Source organism: Neovison vison, chromosome 8 (genome assembly GCF_020171115.1).
Source record: "Neovison vison isolate M4711 chromosome 8, ASM_NN_V1, whole genome shotgun sequence".
NCBI classification, from domain to species: Eukaryota; Metazoa; Chordata; class Mammalia; order Carnivora; family Mustelidae; genus Neogale; species Neogale vison.
In genome coordinates this window covers 71,005,778-71,029,167 of record NC_058098.1, presented here as the reverse complement: position 1 = coordinate 71,029,167, position 23,390 = coordinate 71,005,778, and the positions used below count along the sequence as shown (strand labels likewise).

The 23,390-nt window shown below is 40.4% G+C and overlaps 1 protein-coding gene and 1 pseudogene across 1 annotated transcript in view; one reads left to right on the top strand and one right to left on the bottom strand.

Moving 5' to 3' along the window:
* The window catches only part of MSH2 (mutS homolog 2), a 74,738-nt gene that overhangs the window by 35,007 nt on the left and 16,341 nt on the right, over positions 1-23,390 (bottom strand). The window contains exons 5-7 of the mRNA XM_044263894.1: positions 21,704-21,853; positions 19,922-20,055; positions 9,665-9,864 (exon numbers count right to left, since the gene is read on the bottom strand). Coding sequence (XP_044119829.1) covers positions 9,665-9,864; positions 19,922-20,055; positions 21,704-21,853 — 484 coding nt within the window. The remainder of the gene's footprint in view (positions 1-9,664; positions 9,865-19,921; positions 20,056-21,703; positions 21,854-23,390) is intronic.
* On the top strand, positions 15,019-15,181 carry LOC122916460 (annotated as a pseudogene).

Here is a 23,390-nt window from a genome sequence, read left to right as displayed (position 1 = left end):
TCAAAGACCTAACTGTGAAACATGAAACCATAAAACTCCTAGAAGAAAACATAGGCAGTAATTACTTTGACATTGGCTGTAGCAACTTTTTTCCAGCCATGTCTCCTAAGGCAAGGGAAACAAAAGAGAAAGTCAACTGGGACTATACCAAAATAAAAAGCTTTGAAGTGAAGGAAACCATCAACAAAACAAAATGGCGGGCACCTGGGTGGCTCAGTTGGTGAAGTGACTGCCTTCGGCTGAGGTCATGATCCTGGAGTCCCAATCAAGTCCCATTATCGGCTCCCTGCTCAGCAGGGAGTCTGCTTCTTCCTGTGACCCTCCACCCCCCCTGTTCTCTCATTCTCTCTCTCAAAACAAACAAACAAACAAACAAACAAAAAAAACAGGGCAACCTACTGAAGGGTGAAGATATTTGCAAGTAATGTTACCATTAAGAGGTTAATATCTAAAATATATAATAAGAACTTCTACAACTCAAGACCAAAAAACCAAAAACTCTGATTAAAAATGGGCAGAGCATGGGGCGCCTGGGTGGCTCAGTGGGTTAAGCCGCTGCCTTCTGCTCAGGTCATGATCTCAGGGTCCTGGGATCGAGTCCCGCATCGGGCTCTCTGCTCAGCAGGGAGCCTGCTTCCCTCTCTCTCTCTGCCTGCCTCTCCATCTACTTGTGATTTCTCTCTGTCAAATAAATAAATAAAATTTTTTAAAAAATGGGCAGAGCAAAGAAAAAAAAAAAAGGCAGAGCATTTGCGACCATGTGAATAGAACTAGAGGGTATTACGCTTAGCGAAATAAGTCAATCGGAGAAAGACAACTATCATATGATCTCCCTGATATGAGGAAGTGGAGATGCAATGTGAGGGGTTTGGGGGGTAGGATAAGAATAAATGAAACAAGACGGGATTGGGAAGGAGACAAACCACAAGAGACTCTTAATCTCACAAAACAAACTGAGGGTTGCTGGGGGGAGGGGGGTCGGGAGAGGGTGCTAGCGTTATGGACATCGGGGACGGTATGTGCTATGTTGAGTGCTGTGAAGTGTGTAAACCTGGTGATTCACAGACCTGTACCCCTGGGGATAATAATACATTTTATGTTAATAAAAAAAAAAAGGGCAGACGTCAAAAGAAATGAAATCTTGCCATTTGCAACAACGCGGATGCAACTAGAGGGTATTATACTGACTGAAATAAGTCATCAGAGAAAGACAATTATCATATGATCTCTCTGATGTAAGGAATTTGAGAGGCAGTGCGGGCGTCGTGGGGGGTAGGGAAGGAAAAAATGAAACAAGATGGGATTGAGAGGGAGACAAACCATTAGGAGACTCTTAATCTCACAAAACAAACTGAGGGTTGCTGGGGGGAGGGGATTTAGGAGAGGGGTGTGGGGTTAGGGACATTGGGGAGGGTATGTGCTATGGTGAATGCTATGAAATGTGTAAGCCTGATGATTCACAGACCTGTACTCCTGGGGCAAATAATACATTTTATGTTATAAAAGTAATTTTTAAAAAACGGGCAGAGGACCTAAATAGACACTTCTACAAAGAAGACATAGAAATGGCCGACCAGACACATGAAAAAATGCTCAGTATCATTAATCATCAGGGAAATGCAAATCAAAACCACAGTGAAATATCACCTTACACCCAACAAATGGCTAGAATAAATAACACAAGAAATAACAAATGTTAGTGAGGTTATGGAGGAAAAGGAACCTTTACACTCTGTTGGTGGGAATGTAAACTGGTGCAGCCACTGTGGAAAACAGTATGGAGGCTCCTCAAAAAATTAAAAACAGAAATACTACATGATCCAGTAATTCCACTACTGGGTATTTTTTACCAAAGAAAACAAAAATACTAACTTGAAAATGATACAAGTACCTCTCCATTTACTGCATTATTTACAATAACCAAGATATGGAAGCAACCTAAGTATTCACTGACAAATGAATGAGTAAAGAAGAGGTGGTGTATACACAAACATATACACACTGATTATATCACTCAGTCATTGATCCTGCTATTTGTGACAACATGGATGGACTGAGAGGATATTATGCTAACTGAAATAAGTCAGACTGAGAAAAACAAGTATCATATGATTTCACTCATATATGGAATCTAAAAAACAAAAGAATAAACAAGCAAAAAGCAGAAAAAGACCCATAAATACTGAGAACAAACTGATGGTTGCCAGAGGGGTGGAAAGTGGGGAGATGGGTAAAGGGGAGCAGGAGATACAGGCGTCCAGTTACGGAATGCATTAAGTCACAGGGATGAAACATACAATATAGGGAATCTAGTCAATGGTACTGTCATAGGGTTCAGGGTGAAAGATTGTGGCTCTACTTGTGAGCACAGCATAACAGCAAACAGAGTTGCTGAGTAACTATATTGTATCCTTGAAATTCGTGTTATCATTGTGTGTCAACTATACTGATATAAAAAAAAAATTTAAGTTAAAAAAAAAACAACCACTATGTGACTGCTAATTTAATTAAGTTAGATGAGCAAGTAACACTGAAATCAAAACAAACTATAGTCTAGTTCTGGAGAGCAGAAAGAAGTGCCTCCTTAGCCATGCCCCACTGACACTAACCTCAGAGTCGAGGCCTGGCATTAGTCACAAGTCTGCTACATCAGAATGTTCAAATAGTCCATGACTACGAAAATCAACCTGAAGTCTAAATTAATTACACAGTTGGCATGAACATTTTATTCTATTAAATATTTTGGTAAATGGTAATAAAAAGACATCAGTTTCAATTAACAAAGATTTAAACATATATTCTATGCCTATATTTCCTTGACTAATTTTACATAAATTCTTTGTATTACTAATTTCAATCTTGAAGTTTGACTAAGCACTATTAAACTTCACCTGACCCCTTTAATGTATTTATGATATGTATTTAAAAGTCCAGGTCAGGGGCACCTGGGAGGCTCAGTCAGTGAGGGTCTGCCTTCGGCTCTGGTCACGGTCCTTGAGTCCTGGGATTGAGCCCCATATCAGGCTCCCTGCTCAGCGGGGAGTCTCCTTCTCCTTCTCCCCTTCCCCCTGCTCATGCTCACTCTCTCTCAAATAAATAAATAAAATCTTTAAAAAAAATTAAAATAAAGGGACGCCTGGGTGGCTCAGTTGGTTAAGCAGCTGCCTTCGGCTCAGGTCATGATCCCAGCCTCCTGGGATTGAGTCCCACATCGGGCTCCTTGCTCAGCAGGGAGCCTGCTTCTCCCTCTGCCTCTGCCTGCCATTCTGTCTGCCTGTGCTCACTCTCTCTCTCTCTCTCTGATAAATAAATAAAATCTTTAAAAAAAAAATTAAAATAAAATAAAATAAAAAGTCCAGGTAAGTGGAAAAGATGAGGATAAGATACTCCTAATGACCATCTCTGCTCTTCTTTCCCTGTTGTCAGCCACTTTGCAGTATGGGCCTCTCATGCTTCCTCATGGGCCCCGCCACTTACTTCACTCATCCTCTCTTGTCTGTTTCTCCAGCCACATCATCCCTTTTGTTAAGCACAGCCAGTTGTCTCAGTTCCCCCACTTGCAAGTAATACTTTCTCTGACACCACCCCTCATTTTCCTTTATTACTACTGTCATTTTAACAAAATAGTACTTTGCTTTCCTACAATGATTTTTTCTTTGGATTCCACTGATATTTGAGTATCATTTTACACTTGTGCTAGCAGTCCCTGTGAGGTAATAGAAAACATACTCACCACACAGGCACAGAACTCTTATAAACCCTTGTAATTTCCTAAGTATTAAGAACACTAGGAGCATCTCTTATTCAAAAAGGGTGATTTCTAGCGGCTCCTGCCTGGCTATGTCAGTAAAGCATGCAACTCTTGATCACGGGGCTATGAATTTGAACCCAACAATGGGGCAGAGTTTACCTAAAATAAAAGGGTTGACTTCTAGAACTTTTGCTCTACCCCTTCATTCTCCAGGGACAGGAGAGGGAATAGAAATTGAGCATGCCTGAGGAAGCCCCATAAAATCTCAGTTAACAGGGAGTTCAGAGAGGTTCCAAGTTGAGTAAATACAACCCAAACCAAGGACAGTATCCCTGCCCCTCCCAGACCTGGTCCTGTGTATCTCTTCATCTGGCTGTTCATCTGTATCCTTTAATGAAACTGGTGAATTTGTTTCCCTGACTTCTGTGAGCTGCTCTAGCAAATTAATCAAATCCAAGGAGTGGGTATCAGAGGAACCTTCGATCTATAGCCAGTTGGGTCAAAAGAACAGGTGACAACCCCATTTGTAACAGGTAACTTGTGGAACTATGCCCTTAACCTGTGGGATGTGGTGCGATCTCCAGGTAGATAACGTCAGAGCTAAGTTACACTGCAGGATACCCAGCTGGTGTCTCAAAACATTGGTATGGAGGGAAAAGTTCCACACACCTAGAGATCGAAGCGCAGGGCTGTGTGTGACAACAAAGGAGAGACACAGGAGAAAGACTCACAGGAGGAAAAGACAGGAATAAACTGAGTTTTCCTTTACTGTCCCAAGTTCATAAGATTATTTTTAGTTTCTCTCACCCATCACTTACAGCAATTTTCTAATTCTTTTTCTTCTGGTATCTATTCTTGGACCAATAGACTGCATCTTGGACTGTATCTCTGTCCTTCCATCCAAATGATCTTACACCCAGATCCCACTAAACACTTCCAACAAGATATACTAACCACTAAAACATACTAACTAACCACCACAATGAAAAGTAAATAGTGCTTGTGAGTGTATAAAGAAATTTTCTTATTAATCTTATGACTGGAGGGGCGCCTGGGTGGCTCAGTCAGATAAGTATCTGACTTTGGCTCAGGTCATGATCCCAGGATCCTGGGATGGAGCCCCACATCAGGCTCCCTACTCGGCAGGGAGTCTGTTTCTTCCTCTTGCACTGCCTGCTGCTACCCCTCCTTGTGCTCTTATATCAAATGGATGAATAAAATCTCAAAAAACAAACAAAACAACCCTGTGACTATAACTATAAATGAGCACAACCTTCTTGGTAAAGTAATTTGTCAGTAAATAATTACTTGCTGTTAAAATTCAGACCAGGGGCGCCTTGGTGGCTCAGTGGGTTAAGCCGCTGCCTTCGGCTCAGGTCATGATCTCAGGGTCCTGGGATCGAGTCCCGCATCGGGCTCTTTGCTCAGCAGGGAGCCTGCTTCCCTCTCTCTCTCTGCCTGCCTCTCCATCTACTTGTGATTTCTGTCAAATAAATAAATAAAATCTTTAAAAAAAAAAAAAAATTCAGACCAGACCCCTCTGGTCCTACAGGTCAGAGGAAGCAATTACTGTGTTCTGAACTGAAAGGGAAGAAATGATACAATCAGATGGGAAACATCACTATGGGTTCACTGAGCAGGATGCACAAACCATAGGAGGGAAAGGAGCAAATATGAGTTTTTTAAGAAGCAATTAAACATCAACATGATTAATTGGATATGGGAAGAGGAAAAGTTATGCACCTCAATGTGATGGCTATTAGAATAAAATTTATCAATAAAATAATCTAGATATTTAGAGTTGTTTTAAGCACTATCAGAGATTTCCCTAAATGCGCAGCACCATTATTTTACGTTTTGCCTCAACGTTTTAATTTTAAAAGCTACAAGGAATAATAGAAGTTAAGTATACATTTCAAAAAACTATTTCTTACAGGAGAAAGATGATTCAGAGTAGAGTTTCTAGCACTCAATGCAAGTTGGCTTTCTAGACTGTTGCTGCCCCCTGCTGTCTCTGAACTTACTTTTATTTTTTTCGGGAATAATGTTAAAATAACTTTAAACCTAGACTTAAATAAAAGCCAAAAACAAAGCAGGAGAACATACTCAACTTCTAGCAATATACTAATATACTAAAAAGGAGTGCACATGGGGATGGGCTTGGGCAGAGGGACACAATCTCAAATAGGCTCCATACACAGCACTTCATAGATGGCTCAGAGTTTGATCTCATGACCCTGAGATCATGACCTAAGCCAAAAACCAAGAGCTGGACACTTAACCCACTGAGCCACCCAAATGCCCATAGAAAGAACTTTCTTATATTATGATTCTACTTTTAAGGACAATGCATGGGCACCTGGGTGGTTCAGTGGGTTAAGCATCTGCCTTCTGCTCAGGTCATGATCTCAGGGTCCTGGGACTGAGCCCCGCATCAGGCTCCCTGCCTGGCGGGGAGTCTACTTCTCCTTCTCCCTCTGCCCCTCCCCGTTGTTTGTGCCTTCTCTCTCTCTCTCTCTTAAATAAATAATAAATAAAAAGTCTTTAAGGACAGTGCATTTGGTTTATTTTCCCCAGAAGTTAGCCTCAGTTTTGGCTTTCTCCATGCAATCAATCAGCAGGCTAAAGAGCTACACAGAGCTCAGCAAAATGCCATGCCCTTTTTTTTTTTTTTTTGCACCCAACATGTGGCTCAAACTCCCAATCCTGAAATCAAGAGTCGCACGCTCCACTGACTGTACAAGCCAGGAGGCTCCATTTTGTTGTTTTTAAGAAAAATTCAGATTAGTTAGGTTCCCAATGACTAGGGCACACCTGGGGTCGCCAATGTTTTTCTTTCTTTCTTTTTTGTTTTTTTTTTTAAAGATTTTTATTTATTTCACAGAGAGATAAGGTGAGCAAGAGAGAGAGAGAGAGAAAAAGCACAGCAGGGGAGGGGCAGAAGCAGACTCCCCACTGAGCAGGGAGCCCCCTACAAGGGGCTTCATCCCAGAATCATGGGATCATGATCCAAGCCGAAGGCAGACACTTAACTGACTGAGCTGCCCAGGTGCCCCATCCAAAGTTTCTTATAGAATGAAAAGCGGGGTGCCTGGGTGGCTTAGTCGATTAAGCATTTGCCTTCAGTTTAGGTCATGATCCCAGGGTGCTGGGACTGAGTCCCATAGGAGGCTCCCTGCTCAGAAGGGTGACTTCAACTATCATAAAGCAAACATCAGTTGCCAAACTGATAATGTGATGCTTTTGATTTAGATAAATGTTATGTTCTCTTACAGGTATATATAACTAAAGTGTACCCCCTAAAGTAGGAAATCACTGACCCGTTGCAAAACTCTCAAGTACACTGAGCCACCCACACATTTGCAGGAGGAGGACAGTCAAGCTACTCTTAAGCTCAATTCCCAGCTTCTGTGCTTATTTCAGGGAATGAGAAAGATTCCCCAAAGAATGTGCACAGCAGTATATTTTATCCTTTCTCTTGGGAGGAGGGGAGTTTTACAAATGCTTTTGAATATCTGATGAAAGCTACAGATCTCGTCCCAGAAAAATGCAAAATCTTGTATAAAATGTCAAGAAGCTTCTTAGAACGCATGCAAAAGTCCCAGCATTGGGGCGCCTAGGTGGCTCAGTGTGCTGCATATATACAATGGATTATTCAGCCATTAAAAAAAAAAGAAAATCCTGCCATTTGTACAACATGGTGGACCCTGAGAGCATTACACTAAGTCAAGCAGAGAAAATCACTTATCATCTCACTTATATATGGAATCTAGTAATATTAATCTCACAGAAATACACAAGAATGGTGTTTCCTAGCAGCTGGAGGTGGGGAAATGGGAGACGGTCTTCAAAAGGTACAAACTTCCAGTTATAAGATTTAAGTTCTGGGGAATATAATAACATACAGCATGGTGACTTATAGTTAAAAAATACTGTATTATATATTTGAAATTTCTAAGAGATTAGATCTTAAAAGCTCTCAACACAAGGGGCACCTGGGTAGCTTAGTCAGTTAAACATCTGCCTTTGGCTCAGGTCATGATCCCAGGGTCCTGGGACTGAGCACATTGGGCTTCCTGATCTGCAGAGAGCCTGCTTCTCCTACTCTCTGCCTGCCGCTTCCCCTGCTTGTGCTGTCAAATGAACAAAAATCTTAAAAAAAAAGAAAAAAAGTTCAACATCGAGAAAAAAACTATGTGAGGTGACATGTTAACTGAGCTAATTGTAATTATTTCGCAATACATACATATTTCAAATCATGTTGCACACCTACACTTACACTATGTTGTATGTTAGTTATAGCTCAATAAACCTGGAAAGAAAAAAACAGTCAAACTCAGCAGTGAAGGCTGATAAGATAATGACTAAACAGCGCTTGCTGGATTCAGCAGCAATAAGTAACTTAGCAAATTGCTAAGGCAAGGTAAGCTGAGCAAATGGAAGACGGAAATGCAGGCTTTCAGAAACTTGGGTGGGAACAGAAAGTGAAAAACAGGTCCAGGTAAAAGAGGACACAGGAACAAAATTTTTTTTTTTCCCTACAGGAAGGAAGAGATGCAGGAGAGAAAAGGTTCAAAACAGCTGATATACGAGGATAAGAGTGAATTAATTGTAAAGCCTATCGCCATGTAAATCTGATTACTATAGCCTTGCTACCGGTCAGTCCCCTTGTGCTCCCAGTTGATCCTGCTGGAATGGAGCCAGAGCACATGGAATCAGAAAAGGACCAGAGTAGAAGATCTTCTTTTATTGGATGAGGAAACTGAAGTACAGGGAGGGCAAATGGCAGCCTAAGCCACACTAAAGAAATGTGGGCATAGGGTAAGACCCATTTTCTTTAATTCCACTTTGGTGGAACAAAATGCAAGGGCTTTTAAGTGTCATCAGTCTAAAAAGGAGCCTTGGCTACTAGAATGGGAATACTCTTTATACACTGGTACTTAAGGTAAGTGCTTAAGGCATCTTTCATACTTTGCTAGATAATTAAGTGAAAAGGCTGCCATAAAATTAAAATTAAATCTATGCTTATTTATATCCTGTGATCACAGAATTGAGTTTTTTAAGTCTGTCTGCAGAAAAAGCTTTCTCATAATACTGAAAGGTTTAACAGTTCAAAGGAATGGTGATTTTTAACTCTGAAACTTAAAATGCTTTATGTATTAGACATATAATTTCATATAACTTTCTGCAACAAATAATTTAGTACTTACGTTCACAAAGTTAAAAACAACGCTTGTAAGAGAAAGCTGGTTTTACCCACCAATACCATATTGATTGACTACTATGTGACTTTTCATATTTTACGCCGGTAACTTCACTTTGATGTCAACTGTTAGACCACCAAAACCCTGTCTTAGGGCACCTGGATGGCAAGGCTGGTTAAGCAGCTGCCTTCAAGCGTGGGCTGTGATCTCAAAGTCCTAGGCTCGAGCCCTACGTGGCCTCTTGCTCAGCAGAGACCCTGCTTCTTCCTCTCCTCCCTGCTTATGCTCTCTATTGCTCTCTCCCAAATAAAATCTTGGGGAAAAAAGAAAAAAGGGGAAGAACAATAGGAGCTAGTGCCCCTGGACCTCCCCTGGCCTACTGCTGTGAGACTTTGGCTGTGATGCATTATACTTCCTTTGGTGTTGTTGCTAGACTGTACCTTTCTCCTTTAATAAACTATAGATTTAAAAGCAATGTTGTTTTGGGTCCTGAGAGTCTTTAGCAATTGAACCCTGTTCAACTGCCACTGCTAACGCAATAAATCTAGTTACCCCTATATTCACTACTAAAAAGCAAAAATGCAATGTTGTCTTATGATTCCAACTTCTGCAACATAGCTATAGGTCAATACAAACCCAACTTTAGAAGGACAGCACATTTGCTAAGTATATTGAGAGTGAAGGAAAACAAAAACAAAATCATTGTTACCTTCATATTTTTCCAGAGCCCGGATAACATTAGGGAGTTGATTTATACCCTGATACAGTCGGTAACAATCTTGTAAGTTTGCTGCTTGTCTCTGAAATTTCTTGGCAAGTCGGTTAAGATCTGGGAATCGACGAAGTAAATCTTCTTGTAAACTCTGCCTCAATTCTGCATCTTCTACAAAAGCCTCCACTAAATTCAGTCTGAAATAAATTGCACTGGAATTAATCTTAAATATTTCAGTATAATATTAACATCTGTCTACTAGGTGCATAAGAACCAACAAAATGAACTAAAAAATTCCACGCAGGAAGCCTGACTCTATCCTGAGATGTAAGCTTCTTAGAGAGGATGAAAAGCTCCAAATACTGTGATGAAAGCAGTTTCTGATCAGTTAATAACCAAATTAACATTAAATAATATCAGAAGATACTAATACATACCCAATTTCATTTGCCTTTCATCAAATTGCCTTTTCTTAAACCAAAGAATTTTATTATTGAGACACTGTTGTTACTGACACATTAGTGCACATGTAAACAGTGATCTTCAATAAAACAATTACAATTCAAGAATGTTGCCAAATCTAATACTTATTCTATCAGAAGGTCTTATAAATTTTCAGAATGCATTCTAAAATTACCTTATGACAGTACAAAGCCAAAAATTTCTAGCCTGGGTGGCTCAGTGGGTTAAGCCGCTGCCTTCGGCTCAGGTCATGGTCTCGGAGTCCTGGGATCGAGTCCCGCATTGGGCTCTCTGCTCAGCAGGGAGCCTGCTTCCCTCTCTCTCTCTCTCTCTGCCTGCCTCTCTGCCTACTTGTGATTTCTCTCTGTCAAATAAATAAATAAAATCTTTTAAAAAAAAAAAAAAAAAAAACTGAAATAAGTTTATTGCTTCCCTAAAGTCAATATATAAAATCTTGGCCTGTTCTAAGACCTACAAAGCATGCAGTCATATTGTCTTTTTGCATTTAATTGGAATCCACAGCTTTCCATTTTCTTACTTGTAACTCACAGCAAGAAATGTTTTGGGGTGGGGAGAATGCAGGGAAAAAAAAATGTTTTTACATCATGACAGCACACGCATGTAGATATTATAGGAGGCATAATACAATACCTCAAAACTTGCCACTTTAGAGCGGAGGTGACAACAATTAAGCAGCAAAAAGAAAAAGCCCTCTGCCTTTTCCCTGTTTGCCCAAAAGCAGGATATAAACTTACAGATGTCCTCTCCCTTCTCTCTTTACCAGAAAGGACAAAAGTTAACCACAACTCTGAACCCTTATCAGCCTGGAAATGGTGCCAGAGGAATCTACACAACAAATTTTAGCTTTTAGCTACCATTAGCTCCCCATAATTTGCAGCCCTAGGAACTCAAAATCCTTGTCCTTTGTCTTGTCTCTGAAAATTTATTGATCCTTTGCTAAGATGCTATATATGCCCAAATTCTTCTCATCAACCCTGGAGTTACTCATCTCTGAGTGCTCCCATGTATAAGCATAAACTTCAGTTTGTTTTTCTCTTACTAATCTGTCTTTTGTCAGTCTCTAATTCACAGGGCCCCAGCCAGAGAACCTGAGATTTTCCTTCCCTACAATATATAACTAAAATAGGCTTCACAAATACTCATTACTCTTACTATAAGTAATGTACTGTTATTTGTCTTTTTTTTTTTAAGCTTTTATTTATTTATTTATTTAAGGATTTTATTTATTCATTTGACAGACAGAGATCACAAGTAGGCAGAGAGGCAGGCAGAGACAGAGAGAGAGGAGGAAGCAGGCTCCCTGCCAAGCAGAAGCCTGATGCGGGGCTCGATCCCAGGACCCTGAGACCATGACCTGAGCCGAAGGCAGAGGCTTTAACCCACTGAGCCACCCAGGCGCCCCTTATTTATTTATTTGACAGAGAGAGATCACAAGGAAGCAGAGAGGCAGGCAGAGAGAGAGAGGGAAGCAGGCTCCCTGCTGAGCAGAGAGCCTGATATGGAGCTCGATCCCAGGACCATGGGACATGACCAGAGCTGAAGGCAGAGGCTTTAACCCACTGAGCTACCCAGGTGCCCCTGTACTGTTATTTTTCTCACATATTTAACTTATCAAAAAAATGCTAGTTTTCACCCACTAGACTAATTTCATAACCTACTACTAGGTCACAACTCTCAGTGTGAAAAGCTACACTGTGTATGTTATAAGGCAGTAACACAAACACATACACACATTAACTGCAAAGTAAATTTTAGTAATCAAAGGTAGGGTGGGGGTGCCTGGCTGTCTCAGTTGGTACAGCATTCGACTCTTGATCTTGGGGTCATGAGTTTGAGCCACACCTTGGATGTGGAACCTACTTTAAAAAAAAAAAAAAGGGCAAGGAAAATTACCATGAGCATAGCAAATGGTCTTAGGTTCAGAAGGCTATGTATGAACAACCATTTCCTTATATCTGTAAACTAGAAGAGTAGTAAATTAACCCTCAAATCACACAAGGAAAGAAATCGGCTTTCTAAGTTTCTCAACTGTTTACTGACCTCTCCATCAGCATTTACAACTCCTCCATCATCAAAATGTTAACCCAGCACATTATAGGAGGGGAAAACTATGCTGGCCCCCACCGAGTAATCACATAGACAAGATTTCTGAATCTCAAAAAATACTGACATTTAGGCTAGACAATTCTAAGCTCTTTAACAGTTTCTCCAAATTCTACATGACAACCTGGTGACAACCCAAAATGTCTCCAGGCACTGCCACATGTCCCCTTACCCCAGGTTGAGAACCAAAGCTTCAAGAAACTTGAATAAAAATCCACTTTTTAAAAGGTGGAAAGAGAAAAGTAACTAAAATTCTATAGAAATGTCAAGATTTAAAAAAAAAAAAAAAGAAGAAATGTCAAGATAATTTCTGGGCAGCTGGCAGCAGATATAAGCACCATGGCAAATGTCAAATTAGAGGGGAGAAATCTGCTACCAAGCTGATATTATAATGTGTACCAGCTCCTGGGGCTACACAGAAACATCTAGAATACTTAGGCACTTACTGCTCCAGAAAAGACTCTCATGGCTTGTACTGTAGATTTAAACAACAAAACAGAACTTGAGCAGACAGATGCAGTCAAGTCCCATAACCCAATAAAGCAAATTCGAGGGTTCCTACCTAAGCCTCTGGCTCTAACTGGGCATCTCTAAGTCTGATTCAAGATCACCAGCATGGAAGTCACTTGGGGGTGGATAATACAATATTCCTGGAGGTGAAATTTCTACAAGCTCCTCAGGCACCAACAGTTGATAAAATCTGAGTCCTAACAATCACAAGAAATCCTTGAGTTCTCATGACGAAGTGGGGAAAGTGACACAATGGGTTGAGAAAAGGATGAAAGAATCCTGATGGTTGGCTGACCATCCCCTGATCTTTCTATTTTTCCCTTCTTTTCTTACAACTTCCATATCCTTAAGCCACTCCCAGGTAAATTTAAGAATCCACAGAGAAGGTTATTTCTGATCAAGAATCTTCCGGGGGGTGGGGTTATGGACATTGGGGAGGGTGTGTGCTATGGTGGGTGCTGTGAAATGTGTAGACCTGGCGATTCACAGACCTGTACTCCTGGGGAAAAAATACATTATATGTTTATTTAAAAAAATTTAAAAGTGAATAAAAAAAAAAAAAAAAAAGAATCTTCCAGGGGTCCCTGGGTGGCTCAGTCGGTTAGGTGTATAACCCATGGTTTCAGTTCAGATCATGATCTCAGCATCATAGGACTGAGCCCCTCATGGGGCTCCACACTCAGCGGGGAGTCTGCTTGAGATTCTCTCTCTCCCTCTGCCCCTCCCTAACCTCCACTTATGCTTGCGCTAATAAATAAATCTTTAAAAAAAAAAAAGGAATCTTTGCATGCTTCTTCCCTATTTCAACTATTTTATCACTGTTTCCTCTCAAACTGACCAGGGAATAGGTCCTAAGTCATCAACACCATCTTTCAGCCCTGTAATCCACCAAAATGACCAACACAAAGAGAGAGGGGCACACACTATATTCCCTAGGCCTTTGGATAACATGTGGTCCTTTGGCCACAGACAGGCACATCTACAAGCAAGATGATGAATGACACTGTATAGACATCAGGGGAATGGCGGGGTTCGAAAAGTTAACACCCCACAAACATTACCATGGCAAAACTCGAAGAGTCTACAGTGTTATTCAGCATGCTGTTAGCATTGTTGCAAACAAGTTAAGGGCAAGATTCTTGCCAAGAGAATTAGCATACATACTGAGTATATTAAGCACTTGGTTTCCCAAACCTGTGAAGGAGAATGATCAGAGAAAAAGGAAGCAGAGAGAGAGAGGTACCAGGGTCCAATAGTAATATGAACAAGGTTTTGGTTTTTGTTTTTTAAGTATTTTTGTTTTATATACAAAGAGGTAGCGTAGGGTAGGTATCTTGGACATCTGTAATTAGTAAGGTAGGTCTCTTGGGATGACCCATTCAAGGAAGTTCACTTAGACCAACTTAATGAAGCCCATATTCTTCATGCACTAACAAACACTAGTGGCACATGTTAAGGCCCTATTTCTTTTCCTTTGAGGCCCTATTTCTGGATCAGATCATGCTAGTTTATGCTGAGGGAAGGACAAGAATCCTGGCTGAATTTTTCTTTCTTTTTTTCTCTTTAAGATTATTTATTTATTTATTTGACAGACAAGCAGGCAGAGAGGCAGGCAGAGAGAGAGGAGGAAGCAGGCTCCCTCCTGCGCAGAGCCTGATGCGGGGCTTGATCCCAGGATCCTGGAATCATGACCTGAGCTGAAGGCAGAGGCTTTAACCCACTGAGCCACCCAGGAGCCCCCCCCCCTTTTTTTAAAAGTAAACTCTACCCCCAACACAGGGCTTGAACTCATGACCCTGAGATCAAGAGTTGCACACCCTACTGACTAAGCCAGCCAGGTGCCCCTTGCCAATTTGTTTTTTTTTTTTTTAAATGACTCAAGGAAAGTGACCCATCTTGCTCTCTTGGAAGCAATGAAGCAAAGGGTGGACTGAGTTCTTATAATTTCTAAGCTGATTGTTTGCTGAAGTACAAAAAAAAAAAGGAAATACATAGATACTCACTCCTGAAAGGTAATAACTTAGCATTCTCACTGAAGACAAAAGTATTTAAGCCACTAGCTAAAAATAAAAAAGTATCTGTAGTCTCAGTGCAAATAGGTTTTAGTGAATGGAAACAGGAGCATGACAACAGATAAAGCCATTCTGTGGATATTACTTAAATAAAAGCCAAAATAATATGTTCCATGTCTGATATTAAAGTCCAATCTGGGAGAGGCAGGCTTGGACCAGCCCACCGAGCTGCAGCTGCCCTTCGTGCCTCTCCTCACCAACACCATGCTGCAGTTCCTGCTTGTATTGACTCTTGGCAATGTGACTGGATGTATCTGCTCAGAACTATGACATACCAGACCTGGTTTAAAAACTAGAAGAAATTAAAAAGGACTTGGATGCCAAGAAGAAAACCCCTTGCTCATGAGGTGGACTCCAGCACTGCCTTCTGGATATACTGATTCTGCTGTTCTTGAGGGCTTCCTTACCATCTGAACCAAAAGTTTTTGTTTTAAATTCCAGCCTCAATAATTTTCCTGTTAGATCCCACACTGCCTGAGAGCATAGATGGGGCCACAAGTTAAGAACTACCCTTTTCTGGGGGCAGCTGGGTGGCTCAGTGGGTTAAACCTCTGCCTTCGGCTCAGGTCAGGATCTCAAGGTCCTGGGATCGAGCCCCACATCAGGCTCTCTGCCCAGCAGGGAGCTTGCTTGTTCCTCTCTCTGCCTGCCTCTCTGCCTACTTGTGATCTCTCTATCAAATAAATAAATAAATAATCTTTTAAAAAAAAAAAAAAAAAAAAAGAATCCTACTTATCTTAGGGGATTACAGGTGCATCTGACGTTACATAACAGATACATGACAAGTTGTAAAAGAAATTTTATGCCTCTTCACATTAAAAATGTTTTTACATTAAAAAAATAAATAGAGTCCAATTTGGATCAAATTAAGTATCACCGACAGAAGTAATAAATACAGTGCAGCAATTAAGCACATGGGCTCTGTAGACAGGCCAGCCTGCCTTTAAATCCAGTCTCCACCACGTTACAGCAGATGAATCTGAGATGCTTGCAAAATGCCAGGCACAAAGTAGATACCAGTCTTATCACCCTCCACCTTCTAATAGCTTGACAATAATCTAAGAATAATCCCATTTTCATCATTATTCCTAAAGCTATCAACTGAGCTACTATCCTTTATAAATGTATACACCAAACTCAAAGATCTAGTCACATCTACCTCTGCTCTAATGAAAACAGAATAAAGAGAGATTTTTGCTCTCCTTAACAGAATTCACCCATAGCAACATAATTTAAAATTAACTCTTGACTGCCTGGCTGGCTCAGTCAGTACAGTGTGGAACTCCTGACCTCAGGGCCATGAGTTCGAGCCCAATGTTGGCACTAGAGTTCACTTAAAAAATAAAAGTAAATTAACTCTTCACTTACAGATTCCCACTATTTACTCTTCTGGAAATCACCCCTAAATAATGACAGTAAGAAATAGAAAACATGATTTCACTGTTATCCTGAAAAAGATCAATCCTAAATGCTTGAAGAGGGAGACAGGAGATTTGCCCCGATGCCCCTGGAAAGTGTAAACCTGAGGTAGCAGAGCAGGCAGAGTGCAGAAAGGGAGATAAAACAAGGACACTATTCAAACAAGCACCTGAATGAGGAGTATAACTTTCTCTGTCTACTATGTGGAATTTCAGCATTTAGTCTTGAAAACCAAGGGCTTTCCTACTTGCTGGCAAACAAAAAAATTCTCACCAAGATAAAGAGGAGAAAGTATGTCTTCTCATCTCACAGGTTCAGAACAGCAGATCATATTGATTCACAAAGCTCTCCTCACAAGTGTTATTTCTAATTAAGAAGTCTTTTAGACTACCAGATTTTGGAAGTTACTACAAGGTCTGTGGGGAAAAAACCCTTTATTTACCCTCTTAAAAAACCCTTAATTTTGCTATCTTACTAAGTAATTTGTTATTCTCATCCCAGGTATCAGAAGATTCTAAATACATACGTGCCCTAGTTGTTAAGCCAGAAGGGGACCACTGACACTTGCTCTGTTCCCATAAAACCAAAGTAAAAAATATAACCAATGACCTAGAGCTTGAGTGTTAAGTTGTCTTAAAAAAAAAAAAAAAAAAAGACTGGCTGCTCCCAGGGCAATGGTGGCAAAGGGTACAATAAGAAATGTGTCCCTGGGGCGTTTGGGTGCCTCAGTTGGTTGAGCATGACTTGTGACTTGGGCTCTGGTCATGATCCCAGTGTCCTAGGATCAAGACCCATGTTGGGTTCCCTGCTCAGCAAGGTGTCTGCTAGTCTCTTTCCCTTTGCCCCTTCCCCAACTCGAGCTTGCTTGCTCTCTTTCTAATAATTAAAATATTTAAGGAAAAAGAAATGTGTCCCTGGAGCTGTACAACAGAGAGGCTCTAAGAAGAGGTCCCAGGGAATTGGAGGATAAGAATAGGAGAATTATCACTGTAAATCCCTCTGTCCTGTTTGAATTTTGACACATCTAAAAACATCTAATTGTTATTACTTATTCACAGGTAATTAAAATTAAAAATTGTAAACCACCTTGGTGACTTGCAAATATCTAATCCTTCCTATTTATCTTAAATTACTAAATCCAACTCTTCTTCCCCAACAAACCTGACTTCAGAAAGTCATCTTAGCATCTCAAATTCTGCATTTTCAATAAAATACCAGCACTCCCACAATCACTAACCTCCTGAGTTATTTTTATTGTAAGCCTCTTTAGAATGCACAGGATTAACAAAATGAGCTTAGTAGTTATGTGCAGGGTGTCTTAAAAAACACCGACCAACTACTTTATGTTTGCCTTGAAATGACGCAAATACTGAAGAGATCATTGTGCTTTCGTGTATTATCAATCTTCAGTAGGTATTCAACAAATTCTTGAATGATTTGACATGATAGCCATAAAAATCAATCTTTTGCCAATTCTGGCAATGCAATTTAATTTACCAAATGGAAAACATTAGGTACAAAATAAGACCATTAGAAAGAGCCCAGGGATGCCTGGGTGGCTCAGTTAAGCTTCTGCCTTCAACTCAGGTCATGATCCCAGGGTCCTGGGATCAAGCCTTTGCTCAGTGGGAAGCCTGCTTCTCCCTCTGCCTGCTGCTCCCCTGCTTGTGTGCGCTCTCTCTGACAAATAAATTAAAAAAAAAAAAAAAAAAAAAGAAAAAAGCCCAAGTATTGAGAAAGGTAAAATAAAGTACATCTCGTCAATAAAATAAACATTGAATATGAAGATAAAACAGCAATGGTAAAAAATGTTTATGATAATATAAGCAGAAGTGGGGAAAAATCGGGGCACAAAACCATTATTAGGGGGTGCCTGGGTGGCTCAGTGGGTTAAGCCTCTGCCTTTGGCTCAGGTCATGATCCCAGGGTCCTGGGATCAAGCCCTGAATCAGGCTCTCTGCTCAGTGGGGAGCCTGCTTCCTCCTCTCTCTCTGCCTGCCTCTCTGCCGGGCAGATCCTCTCCCACCCACAAAGATCTACTTGTGATCTTTGTCTGTCAAATAAATAAATAAAATCTTTAAAGAAAAAAAAACTATATTAGGATTTATGATTTTTTTTAAAGATTTATGTATTCATTTTAGAGAGAGAGAGAGAGAGAACATGTGCACACAAGTTGGGGGAAAGGCAGAGGGAGAGAATCCTCAAGCAGATTCCCCAATGAGCCAGAAACCCAATGCCAGAACCCGAAGCGGGACTCAATCCTACGGCCTATGAGATTATGACCCAACCTTTAACTGACTGAGCCATCTAGGCACCCCTACAACTATGACCTTAAAAAAAAAGGACTAATGGGCGCCTGGGTGGCTCAGTGGGTTAAGCCGCTGCCTTCGGCTCAGGTCATGATCTCAGGGTCCTGGGATCGAGGCCCGCATCGGGCTCTCTGCTCAGCAGGAAGCCTGCTTCCCTCTCTCTCTCTGCCTGCCTCTCCATCTACTTGTGATTTCTCTCTGTCAAATAAATAAATAAAATCTTTAAAAAAAAAAAAAAAAAAGTACTAATGTAAGAGTCCACCATAAAAAATGATTCCATTTATATAAAGTTCATGGAGGACCTGGGCAGCTCAGGTGGCTAAATACCCAACTCTTGGTTTCAAGCTCAGATCATATTTCAGGGTCTTGAGATGGAACCCAGTGTCCAACTCTATGCTTAGTGCAGTTTGCTTTGGATGATCATTCCCTTCTCCCTCTGCCCCTCTCCCACCCACATGCACTCTCTCTTTAAAATCTTAAAAATAAATAAATAAATAAAATAAAAATAAAGTTCAAAAACAGGCAAAACTAATCCATAATGTTTGAAGGACATTAATCGCTTCTGAAATGAGGAGGGGTAGTAACTAGCAGGAGAATCCAGGAGAGTTACTAGAGACGCAGTCATGTTGTTTCTTGATCTGTTGTTACTCCAAAGTGTTGCTCACTTTCTGAAAATCCACTGAGCTGCACACTTAAGATTTGTGCTCTTATGGACATTATATTTCACTGAAAAATCTTAAAACTCCTATCTAAAACAAAAGATAAACATAAAATATACCCAAATGCTAATCATATTCAGGTGGCAGGATTATAAAACTTTTTCTTTCATTTCCTGAATTTTAGAGATTTTCAGAAATACATGCTTAGGCAACCTTAAATCCTTTCTAAAATAATTAAGAGTAAGTGCTTCCTATGTACTAGACCTTCTTCAAAGTACTTAATGTATCTATATTAAATCATCTAGTCTTCGTAACAACCCTAGTAAGAGGGTATTATTGTCATTTTAAAAGGAAAAACTACAACACTAAGGTTAAGTAACTTACTCAAGATGACTCGGCTAATAACTAGGAGAGCCATAATTTGAACCAAGATAGCCAGGCTCCCAAGTTCATGGTTTGAAATACTATCCGTCCATCTTCATAATAAAACCTTACTTTTTTTATAGTGAAAAAAACAGTAATTAATAAACTAATTTATTCTATCAATCTGAGTCATTACTACTGTACTACTACGTGGAAGCTCTCTGGGCAGTCGGATGCTAAAATATAGGAGCAAATTTGCATATTAGAATAAGTGGCATAATCCTGGAGTAATTAGAAGTTACTTAAAGCTTATAGGAGCATACATGAGAAATATACCTCTCTTCTATTCTGTTCTTATCCAGGAGAGGCTGCTTAATCCACTGGTTGACCAGTCTTTGTCCCTGAGGGGTTTTGCATTTATTCAGCAGTGCAGCCAGAGACTGAGAGCCAGTAGTATCTTCAACAGAACCCTAGCAAACAAAAAACAAAGCAGGAAGAACGGCGTGCTCATTAGTAAAAACCTTACTGTGCCATGAAAAAGAATTAAAGAATTTTAGAAATAAGAACACTAGTATTCTTCAAATACTAAATGAGAAATTTGCACAAAGGTTCCTCTTCCTCAGCTGGGTCACTGTCAGGCTGGATGTCAGTCTATACTGCAGCACCTGAGTATTTTGAATCCACACAGTCAAAGCAGTAGCTTCTCATATGCCATCCCTTGTTTAACCTAGCACATCCCATTTCCATTCTTTTATGACCTCCAAAGTATGGTGACCTCACTTTAAATACTGTCCCATTTTGGGACGCCTGGGTGGCGCAGTCAGTTATGTGTCTACCTTCAGCTCAGGTCATGATCTCAGGGTCCTGGGACCGAGTCCTGCATCAGGCCCCCTGCTCAGCAGGGAATCTGCTAGAAATTCTGTGTGCTTCTCCCTCTGCCCTGCTTGTGCTCATGCTCGTGTGCTCTCTCTCTCTCTCATGTAAATAAATAAAAATCTTAAAAAACAAAGTCCTGGGCGCCTAGGTGGCTCAGTGGGTTAAGCCGCTGCCTTCGGCTCAGGTCATCATCTCAGGGTCCTGGGATCGAGTCCCACATCGGGCTCTCTGCTCAGCAGGGAGCCTGCTTCCTCCTCTCTTTCTCTGCCTGCCTCTCTGCCTACTTGTGATCTCTCACTCTCTGTCAAATAAATAAATAAATAATCTTTAAAAAAAAAAAAAAAAAAAAAAAAACAAAGTCCCATTTTGTCATTCTAACCCATCTCTGGGAAACTGGGACTAATGGCCAGAAAAAGCCCGTTGAAAGTCTTGGATAAAGCAAACCAGTGATCACTTGAACATGGCACGTTAGAGGCCCCCAGCTGGGTGGAAGCCTAGCCTATGTCTCACAGTGCTTTAAAATGTTTTTATGTGTGTATAAATGCATGACACATATTCACATGTGTTGCCACGGCCATATGTTGACAGCCAACATAACTGGCACACAGGGTCCATTAAAGGAAATGAAAGTCTTTCTGGTGGCTATTAAAGCAAAGTGTGTATAAAGAAATAAACATTTTTTCTAAAAAACAAAAAACCCTCTTCCTAAAATAAAATTTTCAACCATTAATCTGTATTTTCCGTAGTGTATTTTCCATAAACCAAAACCACTTTATAATACTACAGTTCTAGACATAAAAGTTCTTAAACTGTAATTTTTAAAAAACTGCTGTGATAAAACTAGTCATAAACCCAGGACAAATACTACTTATACAGGTGGCAACTAGCAAAATTTTAAAAACTGCTTATCTATTCTAACTATAATATTTTAAAATATTTAAGTTCCTTAACCGTATTCTTCAGTATACAACAAAGGAAACATCTTATAACCATCAAAAAAAATTTTTTTTTAACATTTTGTTTATTTACCTGACAGACAGAGATCACAAGTAGGCAGAGAGGCAGGCAGAGAGAGAGAGGGAGAAACAGGCTCCCCGGTGAGCAGAGAGCTCAATGCGGGGCTCGATCCCAGGACCCTGAGATCACGACCCAAAGTGAAGGCAGAGGCTTAACCCACTGAGCCACTCAGGCACCCCTACCATTCAATATTTTTAATCCATGTGTTTTGTTTGTTTGTTTTACCTGGAAAAGGTTAAGGGCTCTGACTGCTGCAATATCCAACTTCATGTACTGGCTGAAGTCAAACATAGTCAGTTCAAACTGTCCGAAGTTCGAATCATCTGATAGGAGATCTAAAAACTTGATTACTGCAGACAATGATGAAGCTGCAACCTAAGATAAAGAATTTAAAATAAAAGATTCTATCACTAGAATCTTAGAAGGCAAAATGGAAATAAATTCTAAACATGATCATTTTCCTTGGTGTTCCTTCCCAATCTAAATCCAGAAAATGAGAAGAGTTTAAATAAATCTCACTTAAGATTAGAAAACGACTTTTAGAAAGTGAAAATTTACTTTAACAGTAGCACTATTTACAATACCCAAAAGCAGAAATGACTCAAATGTTTACCAAGTGTGGTAAGTTCACCCCTATGGTATACTGCACAAAAAAGCATATAAGCACCAACAATCCAGAGACACATGAAAATATGGATAAATCTCAAAAACATAATACTAAACAAAAGAAAACCAGCACAAAAGGCTACAAACTACATGATTCCATTAATATAGACTATTAAAAACAGGCCAAACAAATCTGTGCTGTAAGAGTTGAGAACCAGGGTTACCCTTGGTGGGGTAATGACTAGAAGGAAGCATAAAAAGGGCACTGAGGTACTGGTACTATCTAGTCTCATGGACACTGATTATTTGAGTATTTGCAATTTATGATAATTCCAGTTATACACTTAGGATATATGCATTTTCCTACACGTGTATTTAATAGGAATTTCAGGGTACCTGGGTGGTTCAGTCAGTTTAAATGCCTGACTCTTAATTTTGGCTCAGATCATGATCTCAGGGTCCTGAGATTGGGCTCAGTGGGGTTCTACATGGGGTTCTATACTCGGCGTGGAGTCTGCTTGAGATTCTGCCTTTCTATCTGCCCCTCTCCCCATCAGAACACCCCTTCTCTAAATAAATGAAATCTTTTGAAAGTAAATAAATAAGTCTAAATAAACTGTCTGTTATTACTATAACATAAGAAGTTTCAGGACATTAAACTGATAGCCCAAGGACAAATCCTACATATTAAAGTATAGTTAAGGGCAGCTAGGTGGCTCAGTCAGTTAAGCATCTGCCATCAGCTCAGGTCATGATCTCAGGGTCCTGGGATGGAGCCCCGCATTGCACCCCACATCACATCACACAGCACACTGCATCTCACTGGGCTCCCAGCTCAGTGGGGATTCTGTTTCTCTCTTGCCCTCTGCCCCTCCCCCATTTGTTCTCTCTCTGTGCCAAATAAATAAATAAAATCTTTAAAAATAATAAAATGGGGTGCCTGGGTGGCTCAGTGGGTTGGGCCTCTGCCTTTGGCTCAAGTCATAATCTCAGGGTCCTGGGATCGAGTTCCACATCAGGCTCTCTGCTCAGTGGGGAGCCCGCTTCCCGCCCCATCTCTCTCTGCCTGCCTCTCTGCCTACTTGTGATCTGTCAAATAAATAAAATCTTTTTAAAAAAATAATAATTAAGTAAAATATACTTGGTATTAGATTGTGAATTGTAATTTATTTTCCCTAATCGAAAACAGTCATCTATGTGTCCTTACCAAACTCCAGCAAATGCCTAAGACTGTCAGAATTTCCTACAATGTCACCACACAGATAAAAACACTTGTTAATAACCCTAAGAGTTTCTTCATATTTTC